Source organism: Coenobita brevimanus, chromosome 47, assembly GCF_032717465.1.
Source record: "Coenobita brevimanus isolate Jiangsu-jjx chromosome 47, ASM3271746v2, whole genome shotgun sequence".
Classification (NCBI taxonomy): Eukaryota; Metazoa; Arthropoda; class Malacostraca; order Decapoda; family Coenobitidae; genus Coenobita; species Coenobita brevimanus.
This window is the reverse complement of record NC_137000.1, coordinates 20,383,314-20,404,329: the sequence shown is the minus strand read 5'-3', so window position 1 is coordinate 20,404,329 and position 21,016 is coordinate 20,383,314. Positions and strand designations below refer to the sequence as shown.

Here is a 21,016-nt window from a genome sequence, read left to right as displayed (position 1 = left end):
ATCTAACGGTCAAGTGAGCAAAACGTGCCCAAAACAAATCGCTCGGCAGAAGCACTAATGTCTCACGCAAAGACGATAACGTATGACACTGAAAAATTGGTTTGACAAAGCTTCCGTCCGAATGAGCGGTTAACTGAACGATAAACAGTGAGTTTTCCACTAATAGTTCATGGCTTCTCACAAAAGGGTAATGTCGCGAATTTGATTCGTGACATTACGCCCCTACAAAATTAAACTTTGTCCTTATGGGAAAAAATTTGTGGATATATATATATATATATATATATGTACACATCCTAAGTCATTCACACAAGATTCACACTGTGGTGTGTGTGCTATCCTGCTACAGGAGAAAGTCGCAGTCGCCAGTGAGCGAAAAAACCTCGTATTTACGTTAATAGAAGCAAGCTTGAGGGAAAAACTCCGTGACGACGGTGAAAATCCCGTACTCAGGTCAAACTGAGCGAAAAGTTGCTACATTTACACTGACAACTAATTGTTGTTTAGCGTGGTGTATGTAATACACGGTGTAGGTGTGACAGGTGTAGTGTAACTGTACCTACGTGTAAAATGACACAGTAAATAATAATATGGCGACGACGAAGGCAGAGGAGAAGAGGTGACAGCGTGCGGCAGACGATCAAGGAACTGAACAGCTGTCTCCTTGTCTTGGAGACGAGCTCGCATGAACTGAACTTTGGCGTCGTCTACTGTGAGACCATACGCCTTAATGAGTGCAGCTTTCATCATCTCATATGTGAGATTGTCTCCACGAATTCTGTGGAGAATATCGAGGGCAGGGCCCTCAAATAGGCTAAGAAACTGAAGCCACTTAGCTGCCTCATCCAGCTGATACATGTCTGCCATGTCCTCAAAACGAGCTATGTACGGCTCGATTCGCTCGCTTTCCTTGTATAAAGGAAGCTTGATGCGTGGGGTCACCAGGACATGTGCAGGGAGAACGCTTGTGGAGTTTTGACCAACTGCACCAGATGTGTCTGAAGCCAAGGAATCTCGCTTGAGCTTTAGCACTTCAAGTTCATGTTTTTCTCGTGCCTCACGTTCGGCACGTTCATATTCACGTTGTTCTCGCTCGTGTTCGCGCTGTTGTCGCTCTTTTTCTAACTCGAGCTCGCGTTGTTTCTGCTCGTGTTCGCGCTCCTTTTCGCGTTCCTCACGCTGTTCTCGCTCGTGTTCGCGTTGTATTCTACGCTCTTCACGAGCATCTTTCTCACGTTCTTGCTCGTAATTAAACCGGGAGAGAACGTAACTCTGTATTTTCTCTGGGTCTGTGAGACCCATATCTTTGGCTTCCTGTACATAAGCACTGGCTGCCATGATGCTAGCTTATTAAGTAAACCGAAACTGAGTACCGACTGCTTCGCAAACGAATACTAATAAACACAAGTAAAGAGTACAGACACAAGCTAGTGGTGACCAGTCTTATCTAGTTAACTGGCAAAAATAAAACAAAAATGTAAATGACTGGGAAGACTCAATAATAAACACAATGGGAACAGCGACTACCCAGGAGCGAATAAAATCGTCTGGCGTTACTAAAAATAAAGTACTAAATAGAGTTAAGTACTCTATGGATTAATAAAGCAAAAATTCACTTGCTAAATTAACGGTAAACACCAGTAAACTTGTGCCTATAAACTTTAATTATAAATACCTAAATATGAATGAGTGAGCACTATCTCGTGAATAGCTTTAGAGCTAGGAGTTAATATCCTGGAATGAGGTCGCCAATTGTCACGGGGTTTTTATAATATCTCGGTGTTTTTTAAAATAAATGCTGAATATTATTTAATTGATAATAATATTCAATAATATTAAAGAGCAGGGACAATGATTGTCTTGCTAAATCGAGCAACGGTTCTCTAAGAACGAGAATTTATAAACTTTCTCAACAGTACACAGCAGAGACTAATTACTCACAAATGCTGAATTAGTACTATTAGCCTCTGGAGAAAGTTACTTCACCCCTGACAATAAATAACTAATACTAATAATAATATCAGGTCCTTGCTGATGCTTAACTCCTGGCACAACGGATTTTAAGTTAATACAAGACTGGTCTAAGTACCAGTTATGAATAGTCAAACGTCTATGCAAGCTAGGAGCTATGTGGGAAATAAGCTTAATTATGGAGAAATGAAACAAGAGTTTATTTTACATTAAGCTCAAGAAAAAGAACTGTTAAATTTATTGATTACAAAAAAATAAATTTAACGTTACATTTCAAATCAAATCAATGAGACCGCACTCACTCACTCACACAAAAGCTAAATACTTACGCCTAGGAAAAAACACCTTAACTAAACTCTTAAGACTACAAAATACAAAAAGGAAATACTATAGTCGATGAATGCTGTGTATCACCCGGGGGTGGGTGGGAGTACTGGGCAACTGTACTAGTGGAGCTTGGGTGCTAGCTGACCTCTCACACTTCTTGAGCACAGGACCTCTCTCCGTCAAAGCAAACACTAGACTGCGTAAGTCGTGGGAACAAAAGGGGAGCAGTAGGCCGCATTTATCTAATGGTCAAGTGAGTGAAACGCGCCCAAAACAAATCGCTCGGCGGAAGCACTAATGTCTCACGCAAAGACGATAACGTATGACACTGAAAAATTGATTTGACAAAGCTTCCGTCCGAATGAGCGGTTTACTGAACGATAAACAGTGAGTTTTCCACTAATAGTTCATGGCTTCTCACAAAAGGGTAATGTCGCGAATTTGATTCGTGACACTTGTAGTATAGTGTTCTGATCGAACTGTTGTGTTGCACTGCACTTAAAATGCGTATGGTGTGTGGGTGTTTCTTCATTCTTAGTATTGGAGTGTCTGGAGGTTTGATGTTGTTGAAGAAGGTCTCGTAATATTTTTGTGGCAATTGTTTTATGTGTTTAGTTGTGTGTTGTTCTGTCATGTAATGAATAGGGTCTTATGTATTAGCACAGGCTGCCATGTAGAACTCTGCATCTCTCATGTCAAAATATTCTCTAACAGGAAGGTTTATCGTCAAAATGCAAGTGAGCTGTCTCAATGATACCAGTGCACCCAGTAACGAAACACAAGAGCGTTATTCTGTATAGCCTGCAAGGTGTTGCAGTGGGTGTTAGGCTACAGGCCCATGCTGGGGACCATAAGACATCACTGATCCGGTATACCGTTTGTAAAGAGGGTGTTTCATTTTTCTTGCCAAAGTCTGTTCCTATTGTTGCCCTAAGTGCATATGGGGGGTGCACTACCTCTTGTTGTCTTGTATGTTGTCCTTGCAGTTGAGTCCAGTGTCACTCCAAGTATCTTACTGGGGGGTGGCACTGGTACACTGTTAAATGTTGTATTAGGAGCTTGCTTGTTCTCATGGTTGCTACTGGTGATGATTGTGACACTGGATTAGGCTGGAGTGCTCGTCAGCCTGTTGTCTTCGACCTACGCCTGAAGCGTTTAGAGGTAGTCTTGCAGAGTGCAGTGTTTGCTGTGTAGTGTGTTGATGGTATGGAAATGTTATCTGCATCTGTATGTAGGCAGTTGGGTGTGGGAATATCATACATGTATTGGCTGAAGGGTGTGGATGAAAAAGCGAAGCCCTGTGGAACTCCATTAAGAAAATTCCCATTCGAATTGATTTGCCCTTGAGATATGTAGCTTGTCTACCACACAGACAATTGGCAAGCCAACGTTTGTTGTTCTTCATTTTTGTACTGTAACATTTTGGTGAGTAGTCTGCGAAGAAGGATAGCATCAACGGCGGTATTAATGGCTGTTGTTGTAAGAAGTGTACGTTGTACTGGTCTTGTTAAGTTAATGCCATCAAACGGGTCTTGTGTCAGGTTGGTTGATAAGGAGTTTCTGCAGTGTAGTGCTCTGAACTTGTGTTGTGAGGGAGGAAAGGGAAATTGATTTGTGGCTTTGTTAAGATGTTGGGATTTGGCGCTCTTGCATGGAGTGCTAAGCAGTCTGTATGAAGATGAGTGCGTTGGGTTTTTGTTTGGTTTAAGAAGAGTGATGGGTGTTCCATTTATCCAGATGTTGGGAATACAATAATTTACATATGAGTAGTTGCTGATGTTTGTGAGGGCCAAGATGCTTCGTGGTCCTAAATGTTTCAGGTGGTGGATGCTGATGTTATCCAGCCTTATGCTTGTTAATTTCTTTGTTTTCTTGATAATGCTCCATGTCTGTTCTGGAGTGATATGGATTACATTGTGGTTGAGTGGAAAGGACTGCTTATGCAGAGAAGCTTGTTTTTCTGACTCATTGCACGTTTGTGGAAGGTGACTTAAGGCCCTGTCACATGATCAGTGGGCAAGTATGGTGATTCAGCATCGGAGCGGAGAATGTGTGGAAAATGATCGTGTAGACGTGCGGAACTGAAGCACCATCTTTGCTCGAGCAGGTTCATCAACGACACAAAACTCCAGCTGAACCACGCTCTTCGGCACCATGCTCGACCACCACACTTGCCCACTGATCGTGTGACGTGGCCTTTACTGTATGCTTGTGTAATGGTCCAGGAGTATGTCTGCTTTCTCTTTGTACAAAGAGATGTGCTAGGTGCTGGCAGTGATAGCAGCAGAGTCTTGGAGGTGCATGTATGTCAATTAATAATGATGTTAAAATTCTATTGAGACAAATGGGATCTGTGGAGTGACGTGTTATTGAAAAAAAGTTCCAGTTTTCTGTTTTCTTTGTCTTTATTTAGTTGTCAGAGTGTTGTTTAACTGCTGGAGCCTTGTGATAGTTATTTATGTGTCAGGATAAGTTGTGTTTGAGCGAGTTGTGTTGTTTTGTTTTTGAGGCAAGCAATCTCCGGGGAATGTTTGGGCTGTAATGTTTTCTGTTGCCTAGTGGAATAGGGTGCTTGTCTGTGCTAAGTATAATACTGTTCATTTTCATGTGCCTGTCGGTGTTGGTGACGGGTGTGTTGTTTATTGTGCTGAGATGATGTTCAGTTTTATTCTTCTTTGTATGTGTGTGAATTTTATCCAGTCTGATCAGTATGAGTTTAGGTTCTATGCACCAACTGGCGTGTGTGATAGTACAGCCAAACAAAATGTGATGTTTGAAGAACAAGGACAGCAAAGTGTTTGGTGTGGGATGCAGGTTTACAGTGAGGTGTCATAGAGAATGTACATGCCGTTGAACCAGGTTACACTGTTGAGACCTTGACGGTTGTCTTGGTTGTATTCCTACTAGGCAGTGCATTTAGTATTCATTTCCCCAAGAATAACAGAATTACGTGTTTCTGTTAGGGGAGAAGCTGAGGGTTACATGGCACTGGTATGGAGTGGGAGGTGTCGGGAAATGGAAATGGAAATGTGTAAAATGTTGATTTCTTGTTTGTGACCAGAACTGACAATGAATGACTATATTTCTAATGGAGTGTTATTCTGGAAAAGTGATTGTGTTTTGTGTTGTGACTTCCTAGAGGATGGATTTGTGAACGTAAGTGATGAGGCCTTCTCCTTGATCATAGTTCTGTCCGTGCGAATGAGTGAAAACTGTCTAATCTGTGGAGTCTTTTGTATGCATGTGATCTTCTTGCTTGTGAAAGTACAATGTTTACGTTGTGTTTGTAAAGAAAGCATTCAGTTTGTGGCGTTGGGAGGAGAGTTTATCGACAACGAGTTCTAGTATTTTATATTGCATGTTAGAGGCGGGGGTGCATCTAATGTGGGTCTGTGTTTCAAGTGTAGTATTTGTGTGCACGGGCTGAGTTGTACTAGCAGTGGTTGACTGAGTAGGGGGGTTGTTGAAAGTGGTGAGGGAAATTGGGTTTGATGTGACAGGACGTGTGTTTGTCGATGGACTGCTTCTTTCACATTCCCATGTGTGTGGTGTTGTCTGATCCATTATCGGTAAGATCTGCATTGAACAGATCCGCGTCTTGTTCAGTACTACAGTAGTGATGTGCAGGGAACAGGCCTGGCAAATATGTCAGGTTTTGGGCCCGGAAGTACTCAATGTTTCCCGGAAGTGTGAGAAGGAAGAAAATGACTGCCAGAGCTATATCTCTTTCTAGGGGGAAAAAAAAAAAAAACAGCATAGGGAACAGTTGTTTCCTTCCGAGCGACGCCACCCCGTCAGGACCCAGGTTCTCCTTACAGGACGCAGGGTGGGTCGGGAAGGTTTGGCTCCCAGATATGAAATTGCAATAATTGTTCCTCTGTGTCTCGGATTCACAATTTCACCTAGGGTAGGCTCCCCTTAAGTGCTTCGCTTTCTCGTAGTTTTTGTAAGTGATATTATTCTGTTCTGGAGCGTATTCGTTTCACTCCTTTCGTTTATAAAGGCTCCAGAATGCTTGCATGTGTTGGTCACCTAATGAAAGCTTTCCACGCTCCTCGATCGCTACTAGTCTCCCTGTTCAATCGCTTATTCCTGAAGTCAGACTCTATGACCTCGTCCCAAGTTTTTTTCTGTCTGCCTCTCGCAACCCTACCCTCAACGCTCACATCTCTCACTCACGGTACCATGTTGTCATCCTTCATCCATTCCACACGCACAAGCCATCTCAATCTACTCCCTTTCACCACAACAGCAACACATTCAAATCCCATTCTTCCTCTTAACTCGTCTAACCCTCAATTATAACCCTCCCCAGGCCTGTCCTTCAAGGATGCAGTGTACATCTCTAATCACTATCATCTCTGCATGTTTGAGCCTACGAATATCCTCCACTATTACTGCCCAGATCTCACAATTGTACAGCATTATACTCCCGACACATGCTAAACACAAGGACCCCTTAGCGAGGAGGGAGTGCCCCCTCAGTGTCAGGAGAGGTGACATCTCCCTGAGCTTCTTGCAACCGTTCCTTACCTTAGCCACAGGAACCAGCTCCAGTCCCACTTTCAGTACATAATCATGTCCCCCCAGTTCTTTTTTTTTTTTTTAATAATAGAACAGAGGAAGGAAAAACAAATGAATGAAAAAAGAATAATCCATACACCAGATTACTGGTGTCCTCCATTCATTAAGAATCTGTAATAGTTGGACTTGAACAGCTGCATGCTGAAGTTTGGGAGGAACGACTCTGGGGAAGCGAGATCTAAAGAGATGCAGTTCGGTGAGTAAAAGATTTCTGATAGGTGGAACTTTTGCAATATGGCAGTGTGACATTCCAGTCATGAACACTACCAGATGCTCGTGTAGCACAGGGAAAGGCATGGAGACGTGGCACGATGGATGCAACTTCGTCTTAGCATTTGCCAGAAAGGTATCTGTAAAATTAAGCAAAGGAGGCAACATTCATTCTCACCTGTAGGAGAGATAGTTTATTTGTAAATGCAGGTTTATTAATAATTTTAACAGCTTTGTTCTTAATTTTAGTTGTTTTAGTGCAACCTCTCCACGTCCATGCCACATGGATGAGCAATATTACAGCTGAGAGAGCACATGACATAAACTATAGCTAACTGCGTGTCAGCGAATAAGCTGCGAACTCTGTACAATAATCCAAGTTTCTTTGAGGCGGTTTTAGCAAGTGATCTGACATGAGAGGTCCACCACACACTCAAGAGACTCATCAGTGAGGTCAATCCTTTCCCGTCTCTCTGTCTCTGCATGCATCCCCTCTACACACTGCACACACGAAATTAGCATTGTTTTGCAGCCTGCCTCTAATAACCTGACATCTCTTATGCACCCACTCATCATAAACACTGCACAAGATGGAGTTATTTCCCACACCCATATGGGAAATTGCACATGGCCAAACTCCCTCAGCTTTGACAGTAGTATATCTAGATATCATCACTTATTTTATTTGCATTTACTCTTAAACCCTTGTACCCCATTCCATCTCTTCACTTCCTAATTCTTTCTTCTGCTCCCTCCTCATTCTCAGCGATTAGTATTAAGTCATCAGCATACACCTCCCATGGGAGTTCATTTCTGAAGTGACGTAATAGTCTGGTGGCAGAATGGCCATTTTCGAGTGAACCTCGTTCCGAGATATATACAAAGTTTTATTGCATTTTCTGATTCTTTGGGATGTAACCATCAGAATAAAAAAGTGCACCCAGCTATCACATAAAACATGTTTAGCTATCTTTTTCAGTTCTTAATTTTCTTAATAAAATAATAATTTTATCTTTTCCTATCAGAACATGCACTAAACAAAATGATCACCTGTAAACTACATATTGTACCATTTTATTTTAACGATTTTTAAGTTTTTATGATCTCTTTCAGGTGCCGATAGAAGAAATTTTGAATGTTAATAAATTGTTATAATCAAAGTCAATAAAACAATAAAGTTGTTGCATGAAATATTTCAGGATGATATCCACAGTTATTCTGAGTTGATAACAGAACTATATCTCAGAGCAGCACAAAGTAGAACAGCAAAACTGTGGATCAATTTCCTTGTGAAGTCAGTATTTCTGATGATGCAGTTTGTTCATGCTGAACGAGAAGGTGATTGGTCACTCCATTTGCTTGTCATCAAAGAGATGCTTCCTTATTTCATTGCTAGTGGTCATACCAATTATGCAGGGTATGCCTTGTATTACTTCCATTCTATGAGCAAACTGCCTGATGAAGTGCTTCATGGACGGAGGTCATTTATTGCTACATCAACCAGGCATCTGGAATGGCATCTGGTCTGACCATTACATTGAGACAACTTCCATGCGCTATGGCCATAGTCCAGGAGGAATTATTAGAATAACCCATGAACCAGCAGCATTGAAAAGGTGGGCCCTTGGACTACATATCAGCGCTCACCTGAAAAAAGATGTTGTATCCATGCTTGATGGAAACGCACAACCCACAGTCATGACCCATAAGGAAGAATGTCCTTCAAGGATACAAAGTGATGAAGTAGACTGAGCAAAAATTCGGGAGAAGTTTCAAAGCTGCATAGATCCACTGAAAGAAGAATGCCATCCACCTGGACTTATTAATGTGGTTACAGGTAGGATATATGCAGAGCATCTCCATTTTGACAGGGTTGTTGAATTGGGAGCAGCTATGATAAAAACATTTGAGGAAAGATGGCCACAGAGTTTTCACAAGCCACTCACCGGACCAGTTGTGCTCATATCAACTTCAAGAAAAAAAAAATTAAAGTGGACAATATATCTGTGTATGATACCACATTGATCTATTCAAGAGTGCTTTGTCTTCAAACCTCTAGGAACATCAACATGAGAGATGTTCTCTGTTAAGTTGGCTGCATTTCCACCCTAAATATTCCACGAAAAGACAGGTGATATGAGGCTGTCACCTTCTAAAGCCACCCTGAAAGCCAAAATCCAAGTGGAAGTATCTGAACCCAGAACGGTCCCAGCTGATGCTATAATACTTGATGGGTGTGCAATTCTCTGGGCTGTCAAATGGTCAAGCAAAGGTATCATAGAAGATTATATACTAAAGTTTGTGCAGTACATATGTCATTGTCTTTTAGCGGTAAACACACATCTGGTCTTTGACAGATATCACAGTGGAAGCATAAAAGAGGCAACACGAGCAGCTAGAGCTGGGAAGGAAGCAAGTAGATACCAAAGACTGCCATTGGCAACACCTCTGCCACCACAGAAGGTCTGCTTATCTGTTACACACAGTAAATCCCAGGTGATTAATCTCATTTGTGAGGATCTTTGTGGGCACACTGATCTACTGCCACACAATGACACCTCGTGATTACAAGTAAGGAACCAATACCAGTAGAGCTTTGTAATGGAATCATAAGAAGCAGGTCTGACTTGCGCACTACACATGAGGAAGCTGACGTTATTGTGGTGCAGCAAGCTGTCTATTTGGCAAGGTCAGGAAGACAGCATTAGAATTGTTGCTGATGACACAGACATATTTGTCCTGCTGTGCCACTTCTATAAGCAAGAAAATCTTGTCTGTAATATGGTAATGGTTGGAACAAGCCCTTCACGATCAAGTGCAGATATCAAAGCAACAGTTGAGCAAAATAAAGATGTTCTCAACAGTCTGTTACCTGCCCATGTTCTTACAGGATGTGACAATGTTTCGTATAGATGGGGTACTTGTAAAGGAGGAGTGTTAAAGCAATAAAGAGTGGGAAGACACTTACTAGATTAGGGTGGCAATAAGAAGAGCTGACTGATGTTACTGCTGAAGCCACAAAATTCATTGCAGCATGTTATGGCTCTCCAAACGAAAACTACATGACATCTTTAAGACATACTGTGTGGCAATCAAAGACGGGCAATCTTCGGCTCACCACAGCACCAGAGCTAAAAGGTTTGCCACCAGCAACAGAAGCATTGAAGAACATGTTTGCAGATCCCATTTACAGGCAGCAATTTGGAGAAGCTCCCTTGATCCAGAGCAACCAGAAATGAACCCTCTTCATTATAGGTGGACCAAGAATCCTGATTCAAACATGTTGGTTCCAACTGGCTTGCCACCTGATGTTTCTCCTGCACCACTTGATATCCTAAAACTAATCATGTGTGGGTGTCAATCCCGCACTCCATGTTCAACTGCCCTCTGCAGTTGTGCTGCAGCACAACTTTCCTGCTCACTGTTTTGTGCTTGCCATGGAACTGACTGCCACAATCCTCAAAGTAAATCAAGAGTGTCAGTTGAAGAAGAGGAAAGTATGGACATGGAAATGACAGACACTTCGTATATTAATTGTAAATGTGTTTAGTTTATCAGTGTTTTTATATTTATAAGCAACATATATTTTTTATGTAAAGCATTTTGATCAATTTTGAAGGGCGTAGTTGGTCTAACATTCTGATATAAGGGATATGAACATGTTAGTTGTAAAAAAGATTATGGTTTAAATATGTTTGTTGGAATAGACATGTTAAATGTTTAGAAATATTTACTGACAGAAAGACCTAATTCTCTATCCTTTCCCTGTACAGTATAGTTTAAGAAAATGAAATATTGTGGTAATACCTGGTGATAGTGTAACAGGGTACGGTAATCACATTTGGTGCGTTTTTCAAGCAGTTATAATTAATTGAGTAATTTTTCTTTTCACAGTTTACACATATATAATATACGTTGTTATGGCTAGAATCTTGAAATAATTCTACAGTTAAATAATATAATATTAGTAAAACTAGTGACAATAGTAATCAAATATTGTAATTTCTCTTTTTTTTTTTTTTTTCTGGCGGCCATTTTGGATTTCGGCCCATATAACAAAATGCTCAAGTGTGCCAACAGGGTGCACTTTTTTATTTTCATTAGTAGGGTCCAATGTATCAAAAAATGCAATAAAACTTTGTATTTGTCTCGGAACTAGGTTCAGTGAAATTCCTCCAGACTAAGGACCACTTCAAACACTTTGATAAAATATAAGGGACTTAAAACTGACACCTGATGTGTGTCATCATTCAGTGAAAACTCATCACTCAAACCTCCCCTCCGTCTCACCTAGGAGCGAGCACCCTCATACATAACATAATCACTCTAACCAGCCACTTCTCAGTCCCAAGTTTTCTCATTGCCCTCTTAACCTCCTCCTTAGGAACTCTGTCAAAGGCCCTTTATATATCAACAAAAACCATGTACAGCTGCACCATCTATCCTATGTACTTTTCCTGAAGCTGACGGACAATGAATATCGCATCACTGGTCCCTTTGCCCGGCATAAACCCAAACGGCAGTTCATCATTATTCAACTCTTTTCCTTCTCATACCTTCCAGAACTCTCTCCATTCCATTCATTATCAGATCCAGTAGTTTTATGTCTCCGTAATTTCCTCTTACCAGGGCATCACTCTTCCCCATATACACATTTACAATCACGCCCTTCGGCCAGTCATATGGAACAACACGCTGTGTAATCGAATATATGAAATCCGTAACTAAATGCACTCCTACAGTATATTTCCTGAGACCATCATCTCGGTAGTCAACCCAAACACACCTGCCGCCTTCCCCAACTGCATCATCCCAATTGCCTTGTTCACGGTATCAGTATCAAGCAAAAGCTAAGGGCCAAACACCTGATCCACTGACTCGAAATCCTCCCTGTTCCAGTCAAACACCTCATTCAGCAACCGGTTATAATGCTCTCACCAAATATCCTTAATATCCTCACTGTCCACCACTACCCTTCCTTCATCATTCTTCACCCACAGGACATCTATGTATCACTGTTTTCTCTCTTCATCTGGTTTGCCATTTTAAATACCACATTGCTCTTTAACCCTGAAACAGTACACCTAGTTGCGCCTATACACCATTAGGACACCTGCGTCTCACAGACCCACCAAATAGAAAAAAAAAAAAAAAAATACTTGTGTTTTATTTACTGAATCTTTGACCAATCTACAACCTTTTTGGTTCAATTTATTATGCAATAATGAATATACAATTAAAATTAGCATATTTAAAGCATTTAAGGCAAATTTTTGAAAAAAATCTGTACCGCTTCTGTTTACATGGACTCCATAAGAAAAGAAACGATACAATGATGCTCACACTGCTGTCAAAGCTAGTGGCATGAAGGGTCTTCGTGGTGTGGAGAGGGCAATTCACAGGGTCAAAAAATTTGCATCACACAACAGTAAATTTCAGCTCCCCTTATCCAGGACACCTGGGTCTCACTGACCCGACTACGATTTTAGTGTGTTATACACCAAAACAGAAGGAGACCTGGAAAACCACACAGCCACCTTTAGCATGGGCATCCAATCTTAGGAAGCTGTTGGGAAGGACAGAGGTCCCTGGCATATCATAGTTGCTGAACTAGTAAGTGGCAAAAAGTGGCCGGGTCTCACAGACCCAGGTGTCTTTAGGCTACCCAGCAAAAGTCTCTGAGACTCAGATGTTGCTATGTATATCTCCTCTCATCTGGCTTGCCGTTTTAAATACCGCATTGCTATTTAACCCCTAAACCGCGGGGTTGTTTTGGCTCGACTTGCGTGTCCTGCTGGGATATTCGCGCTCCGACAGACTTTCTAAAAATATTTGCCAAAAATCAGTTATTGGTCCTAGAATATTAAAATTTCATATGCCTATGGCACATACCTTCAGCTTTCTCCTGGGATGTTTGTTGAGCCTTCGTCGAGTACCGTAGGACTTGTGGAGACCTCTGAAGTTGGTAACAAAGTCTCCACTTTACACTTCCCGTCATCCCGTAATATGATTACCACAGCCTGATATTATCACTAGAAACACTATTCTGTGATTTTCAAATGGTTTGGAATCCATACTCCAAAAGAAAACACTGTGAAAGCAATGAAAATTACGAGTGCATATGACCTTCCCACTTGAGCTCGTTCGCCGCTGGTATTCTGTCATTTATTATTCATAAAAACACTCACACTTTATATTCCTATTACTATATAACACTTATATACATCTTCAGTCTTTATCCATAAGTTTCCTTCAGTAATAGTAGTTTATTATCACTGTAGGCATTCAATTTCTCTTTCAGTAAAATACGTAGAGAGCCACGATTTCACTTTCACTGTCATAACTTCAAGTATTTGTACTCACATTCTTATATTACTAATTATTTACATTTCTATTTACATTTTCTATTGTATTTTCAATATTTACACTTCTATTTTACGTACACTATGTAATGCACTGCCACTTGCAGTAACTTATAAAACTATATTACACTGTTCCATCATATTTACATCCATTGCTTTCACTTGCTATTTACACATTATTTACACAGTATTTACACATTATTTACATTTTCCACTTGCACTTTTAGAACTACTTTAGGCTGTGGTAATCAAAGAAGCAGGTAACGCAGAGGGGAACCTGGCACTCAGCGCACTGCCAAGAGGTGCATTTGTGCTCAGGTGTGCATCAGCTGGTATGTACACCTGGCACCTGCAGATCGCAGCCTTCCTCTTGGTTGTGGCAGGCATTTGCACCAGTCTGTGTCGATCCATGTACGCCCTCTGCACAAGTCTGTCGGGAAGTCTTACTGCATGGCGCCTTGGAGCTGCTGCTGTCACCCTACCATATCTCTCAAGCAGCTGCTGAACACAAGTCCTGGCGAACAACCTCAGGGAGAAGGACTTCATCTTGTACAGGATGAAGGCGTTCAGCATCGTCATGTCTATGACATGCAGAAAAACTTTCCTGTACCACCTAGTGTTCTTCCTGAGGCAGTCGATCTCTCCAGTCATCATGTCTGACTTGTCTACCAGCCGCATGTTGATATTATAGTCTATGACAGCATCAGGTTTCCTCACAGGTTCGCCAGTCCTACAGTCGACCTTCCCACTGTCTTTCATTTCCCCCTTGTGTATGGTGGTGAGCATGTGCACGACCCTCTTGTCATGCCACCATATTGCCAACATCTTCTCAGACTTGCGTAGGTGCTCATCTCCTCGCTGCGAGTTTCCTGCCTCTGGGAATTTGGGGAAGTGGGCACAATTGCTCTTCACAGTGCCACAGGAGTCGATGCCATGCTCTGAAAGATATTTAGCAAGTTTCTGTGCTGTATAATAGTTGTCAGTATACAGCACATGATTCCCACCAAAATACCTTTCAAGCAGCACTTTCACTACACAGCCTGAGAAGCCAAGGGGATGTGTTTCGTCCAGATCGACAGTGCTGGCTGAACAGATGACGAAGTCAAGGATGTACCCCGTCTTGCAGTTGCACAGTACAATGAACTTGATTCCAAAGTAATGGCGTTTGCTTGGAATGTTCTGTACAAACCTAAGACGTCCTCTGAACAAAACCAAGGATTCGTCTACGACAACCTTCTGAAAGGGGTGGAAGAATAACATAAACTTATCCTTCATTCTGCCCAGAATGTCCCGGATCTTCCAGAGTGGGTCGGTTTGTGAAGGTGCATCGTTGTTGGTGAAGTGCAGGTTTCCCATGATGTTCCGGAAGCAATCTCTGGCCATGTACTTACTGAAAGTGGGTGAGGGTAGTAAGGGGTCCATGGACCAGTATTCTTCCAACTCATGCTTCTTTGAGTGTGGCATGAGAAGCATGAGGGCGAAGAACACATACAGCTCCTGCACTCCCAGCACAGTCCACTGTTGCATCTTTGCTGCACCTGCACCACTTGCAGCACATTGTGATTCATACTTGTTTGTCTCATCACATATGTACTGCATGACTTCGTCATCGAGGAAGGCCAAAAGGAATTCCACATACTCAGCATCCTCATCAAGAGTGAAGGCAGGCTGTATTCCTGAGGAACTCTCGTCAAAATGAAGATGTTCAGGGACGAAATAGGAACCTGCCGTCCACACAAAGGCGTCCAGGATTCCCTGTCGTGGCGGTGTAGGGTGGGTGAGGGTGGAGGGTGGCTCTGAGGCAGACTGGGCTGTTTCAAGGTCACTCTCACTGACCCTAGGTTGCCGTGTAGCACTAGCAGCCCTTACTCTAGTTGCTACTCTGCTTTTACAAGTCAGGGATTTACCTCGTCCCCTAAGGCCTGCCTTCACTGTAGGTGCTGGTGGAGACTCCGACGACGAAGACTTAGGAGAAAATTCTGCTGAAGATGAGGAAGAAATTAGTGAAGTGGGTCTGGGGGAGCAGGGAGGTGAATCACCTCGGGCCTCATGGTGGCCTGGGTCACACGGGGCCATTGTTCCGGGGCCATTGTTCACTCCCTTCCCAATTCCTTCCCTCTTTGCACTAATGGCTGTTTTCCCTTGGAGCTAGGGATAACTTGTGACACTGAAGCACTCGTACTAGGAGTTTCTGTAACCATTTCCTCCCCAGGCTCATCACACCATTCACCCGAAGGATCAAAGTCACTATCCATCATTATTATAGATAATTCTGCCAGTTCACGTTCCACTGCCGAGTCACTAAGTCCTTTACTGCTTCCCACACGAGTTTTTCTAGGGGTAAAGGTCACAGGGCCCTTTGCAATGGGCGCAGAAGCGGCGGAAATGGAGGGGCACGAGTGCGACATAGTTTCACCTCAGAGGATGACAAGGAACTGATTCCTGCGGCGTATATGGGCAGGCAAGGGTTGACAAGGTCAATAGGGTGATAGCTGCTAATTTACATGCTATGAAATGATTGGTAGGAAATCTCGACAATACATAAAAAAATAGGTAGTTCTAGGTGAATGTAATAATCACTCAGGCTTCTCCCTTTCATAAATATACATTTTTATTACGAGAACAGATTATATGGCATATTTCAAAGGGAAATTACTGGGGGAAATTAGCGAACGAGTGCACGTGAGGTGTTGTCAGGTGATAATTAGCCAATTCCAGGTGTATGGCACTATCACTTACCTTATTTGTTTTTTGTATATATTATTTTGTATAAGAAAAGGACATAGGGTTTATTTCAATGGATGAAATCAGTGGAAAATTCCGGGGAAGATTTGCTTAACACAGCGCTGCTGGGCAGGCGAGAGGAGAGGGTAATGGAGGGGAGGTAGGGAGGGGAGTCCAGAACGGGGAGAAATGACTAAATTGTCAACAATGGATGGGAGTACAGATGAGATTAGGAGTGCTGACTAGTGTTGGACATTGGCAGTACTGATAGATGATACAAGCAACCACTTGTAAACCCAGGAGAATTCAAAATAACACAGAATCACAAAAGTGACTCCCCGAAGTATGATCCATTGCGCCCAAGCATCACGAAAGTGATGCCCTGCGGTTAAGGAGTTAAACACTAGTTAGTTTACCCAGCAAAAGTCTCTGAGAATCAGATTTTGCCCTGTATATCTCCTTTCTAGCCCTGTGCTTGGCAGCCAAGTATTCCTCTGTGTTATCACTCTTTCGTTTCTGGAAAAATCTTCTTTTCTCCATGGCTGCAGCTTCTACACCCTTATCCTACCACCATGTTACCTGTTTTGCTAGGCCCCTTGTCCATCCACACAGTGAATCAGTAACTCCCAAGAGATTGTTCTTGAAAGCTACAGTTCATTAACATTTCAGTCTGCACCTCCCTATAAGACCACCACTCTACTTATCAGAAGACGCCCCTTATTTTCAGTTTTTCAGTGTCCACAAATAGGATGGATGGACAGTGTGAAGAGAGCACTGGATGTGAGAGGGATGTCTGTTGAGCAAGGAAGAGTGGCTGTGCGTGTCAGAAATAAATGGAGAGAAATTGTGAATGAATAAATGATGACGCAGCCCTGAGGGGATATTCTCCCGCTTTTGGTCTGATCAGCTAGTCAGGTCAGGCCAGGTAAGGGGATGGATCTATTATGATGTGGCAGGGGTAAACCAGCTCTGCTGTCTGGCCCTGCACTGCGCAGTTGACCCTTGTGAGGATCTGTCCCTTCTCCCCTTTGGGGCTAAGATGCGAATGAATGTGTTTGAATGGATGAGTAAATGGGGAGTGTGTTGTCCTGTCTTGGCTACCTCCCTTTCCTTGAGGGAAGCAGCCTAGGTATATAGTTAGACAGATAGATAATAATGATAAGGATAGCAATATCAAGAAAGCTTGAATTCTGTCCAGCAGGTGGTATTGAGTGAAAGTGAGGGGAAGAGAAGGAGTAATGAGCTTTGTGTGGGATATACTTTAGATATTTCATTAGCTGTTGCTGACAATGTCCATTTGATTGAGTTGCCAAGCAATATTCAAACCTTGGCGGCTGTTACACCCGCAAAATATGAAGCGAGAGCAGGTGTGTGTGTGTGTGTGTGTGTGTGTGTGTGTGTGTGTGTGTGTGTGTGTGTGTGTGTGTGTGTGTGTGCTTACACAGAATAGCTTTTAAAGTTTCTGACCGATTTTAATCAAACCTGATGGAAGGATTGAGAAATTGCCGTTGTGTTTTTGAGAACAGGAAATCAAACGTCAGGGTCATATGGCTAGGTCAAACGTTGACCTAGCAAAATCAGCTTAAACAGGTTTTATCCAATTTAAACCAAACTTTGGAACATGGTGGACAGTAAAGCAAGGATTAAAAGATTCAGTTTTGAGAACAATCAGTCCAAGTCAATATCACAGGGAAAGGTCAAAGTTAAACCCGTGTGTGTTTGTGTCTTAACAAAAATCACTCAGTTTTAATGCGATTTTAAAGAAACTTGTCGGTAGGTTTAAGGGTGAGCCAGGAAGTACATTTATTGTTTTTTTAGAACAGGTTAAAGGTCACGGTCACCTAAAGCAGTTTTTATCCGTTTTAGAGCAATCTTCGTGAAAGGGGTGAGAATATGGCAGGAATAAAAGGATTCAATTTTTTTTTTAACATTCCATAAAAAATCAAGGTCACAGAGAAAGATCAAGATCAAAGATAAAGGGCAAGGAAAACTCAATTTTGACCTAAATTGAACCAAACTTGGCGGAAGTGTTAAGGGTCAAACAAAAATGAAGGAATTGAATTTTGAAAATCAAAGGTCATGGCCACAAAGTAAGGCCAGAGTTCGACCTTGTTTGTGTTTATGTAGAAAATAACTAAAATAGTTTTCATCTTATTTGGATCCAACTTCGTGGATGAGTTGAGGATTACCCAAAAGGTTGACCAATTGTTTCTGGAAACAATAGGTCTTGGGTCAAAGTCACATTACAAGGTCAATTTAATCAGGCATTATCAGATGCAGTCTAAATTTCGTGCTTGTTTTCAGGTTAAAGCAATGATAAAGATACCGGTATGAGAGTCTTAAAAGAATCAGCAAGGGGTAAAGGTCACAAGGAATGGTCATAGAAATCACTAAGCAAACCCCATCAGGCAGTTATAATCTATTCTGAACCAAAGCTAGAGCAAGAGCTGGGGGTTAGCCATGAATAAAGTAATTCAGTTTTGAGAGTAATATATCGAAGGTAATGATCACATGGCACAGTCAAATATTCGGTCCTAAGACTAGTTGGTGGTCACAGATGTTGCATTCTCTGGGTGTTCATTCTTGTTTTCAGTCAGTACATACCGCGCACCGTCTTAAGCACTGGAGTCCCAGGCAATACAGAGTTACGTGTTTATGATAGAGGAAGTGGCTGACGGTTCTATTGCACTGTTATGATGTGGAAGGTGTCACGGAGAGTGTAAATACTAATATTGGTGTTGTTGCTGTTGTTTTTTACCAGATTTAGTACTGAATGAATGTACTTCTTATGGTGTTATTCAGGAAAGTGATTTTGTTCTCTGTGCTGTGTATTTGTAGAGGTTGGCTGTGTTATTGTACATGATAAGGCCTTCCCCTTGGCCATCAGTTCTGTCTGTCAATAACTGTGGAGCCTCTGAGTATAAGTTCGTCTCCAGCGCCAGTGGTAGGGGGAAGGGAATGGGAAAGGAGTAGCGATAGGAAAAGGAATTGGAACAGGGACAGAGGGAAGGAAAGGGAATGGGGTAAGGACAGGGATAAGGACTGAGGTAGGGATACAGGTAAGGACAAGGGTAAAGGTTAAGAATATAGGTAGGGTTAGAGGAATGGACGGGGTTACGGATAGAGACAGGGGTAGAAGGAGGTAGGGACAGGGGTAGGGAAAGAGGTTGGGACAGGGGTAGGATAAAGGAAAGGACAGGGGTAGGGATAAAAGTAGGGATAGGGTTAAGGATAAAGTAAGAATAGGGGCAGAGATACAGACAGCTGTAGCGATACGGGTAGAGATAAGGAAAGGAATAAGGCTAAAGACTGGGATAGGGATTAGAGTAGATAGTGTGGGAAGAGAGTGATATTCAAAGGAGGAGGGGAGAGATGAGAAAGATTTTGAGAGGCAGAGAGGATAAAACGTTGAGGAAATGGAAGCAAGATAGGAGAGACTGGGTGGGGGAAGGCATGACAGGATGAGGGAAACGGAAACAGGGTGGGGTAAGGGGAGACAAGACTGAGGAAGGAGAAATATTGAGGAAGGGAGATAGGATGGGGAAGGAGAGATAGAACAGGGAAAAGAGAGATAAGGTGGAGGAAGAGGAGACAGTATGGAGAAGGAAAGGTAGGGTGGGGGAAGACTATATAAGGTGGGAGAAGGAGAGATGGGATGGGGAAGAGGAAACAGGGTGGGCTAAGACATGAATTAATTTTGGGAATGGTGAGGTACAGATAGAGAAGAGGGGATCCAGAAGGGCTGAAAGAACAGAAATTGGAAAGAAAAATATGGAGAAGCAACAGGAGGACGAGAGTCGATGGAGAAGGAGGAGCAGGAAGACAGGCTGATAAAGGAGGGCAAGGAGAGCGTGGATACCTGGGAGACTAGGGAGTAGAGAAGTGTTTGAATGCTTGTGGATGGCTCATAGATGTTTCAGTGATCCTAGTAGCATTATGAATGACATGCTACTTACGGAGAAGAGTTTGAAGACATGAACCCAGACGATGTGGAAGCCAGAACTTCTAGTGTAAGCGGGGCAGGGTAGAGGGACATCCTTCAGAAACTGGGAGAACAGTAACATCAACACAATCGTACTGCAAAGGAACAAGTATGTCACGAACCATACATACGTACAGTGCTGCTAATGTAAGAACAGATTCAGAAGCCAAAAATACAGACTTATAAGACAAAGATATGGCTGAAAAATCCCCATCTACGAAATACCAAAAATCCTCACAGATACCGAGTTCCTAGTAAGGCTTTCATAGTGTACTGTCAGGGAAAGTTCCGTATTATCCATTGTTCAGAGCACTGGTGGTCAACGAATAGTCACGAAGCAGTAGCAAGACCCCACATGTCTGGTAACTCTGAGCCTGAGGTATTGGGGTTGGGAAAGTTGCTACGTCACAGTATCAATAGCCAATGATAATGCTTCCGACTTATTCTCAAAGTGCGAAAGCGTTGTTGTTTGCATGGTATCACACTGTTCTCTGAGTAATACATAGCACGTTTACTGACAAAGGCATGCGTCTTTGCTCTCGTTTTGTTCGATAGGAACAAAATGTTCGATAGGAATGATAGTTTAAGAGACTGATCTTATAGTTAGGGTTTCCGTTGTTATTCTGTCTAAGGGAAAACGAAAAGTCTGTTAATCGCTCATACAGATTTTTTTTTTTTTACTCATAACACATTACCCTGGACTCTAAGTTCGAGATGATTATCAGAATAACACCGGAAATGTTTGCAGGGGGATGTTTATAGTGGGATGACAAAGAATGAATAATCAAACAAAGGGAGAGAGAGAGAGAGAGAGAGAGAGAGAGAGAGAGAGAGAGAGAGAGAGAGAGAGAGAGAG

At 42.3% G+C, this 21,016-nt stretch overlaps 1 protein-coding gene across 1 annotated transcript in view; it reads right to left on the bottom strand.

The window, feature by feature from the left end:
• Positions 1 to 21,016, bottom strand: part of LOC145399112 (solute carrier family 23 member 1-like) — a 753,597-nt gene that overhangs the window by 493,378 nt on the left and 239,203 nt on the right. The window contains exon 6 of the mRNA XM_080271856.1: positions 20,135 to 20,255. Within this exon, the coding sequence (XP_080127982.1) occupies positions 20,135 to 20,255 (121 nt within the window). The remainder of the gene's footprint in view (positions 1 to 20,134; positions 20,256 to 21,016) is intronic.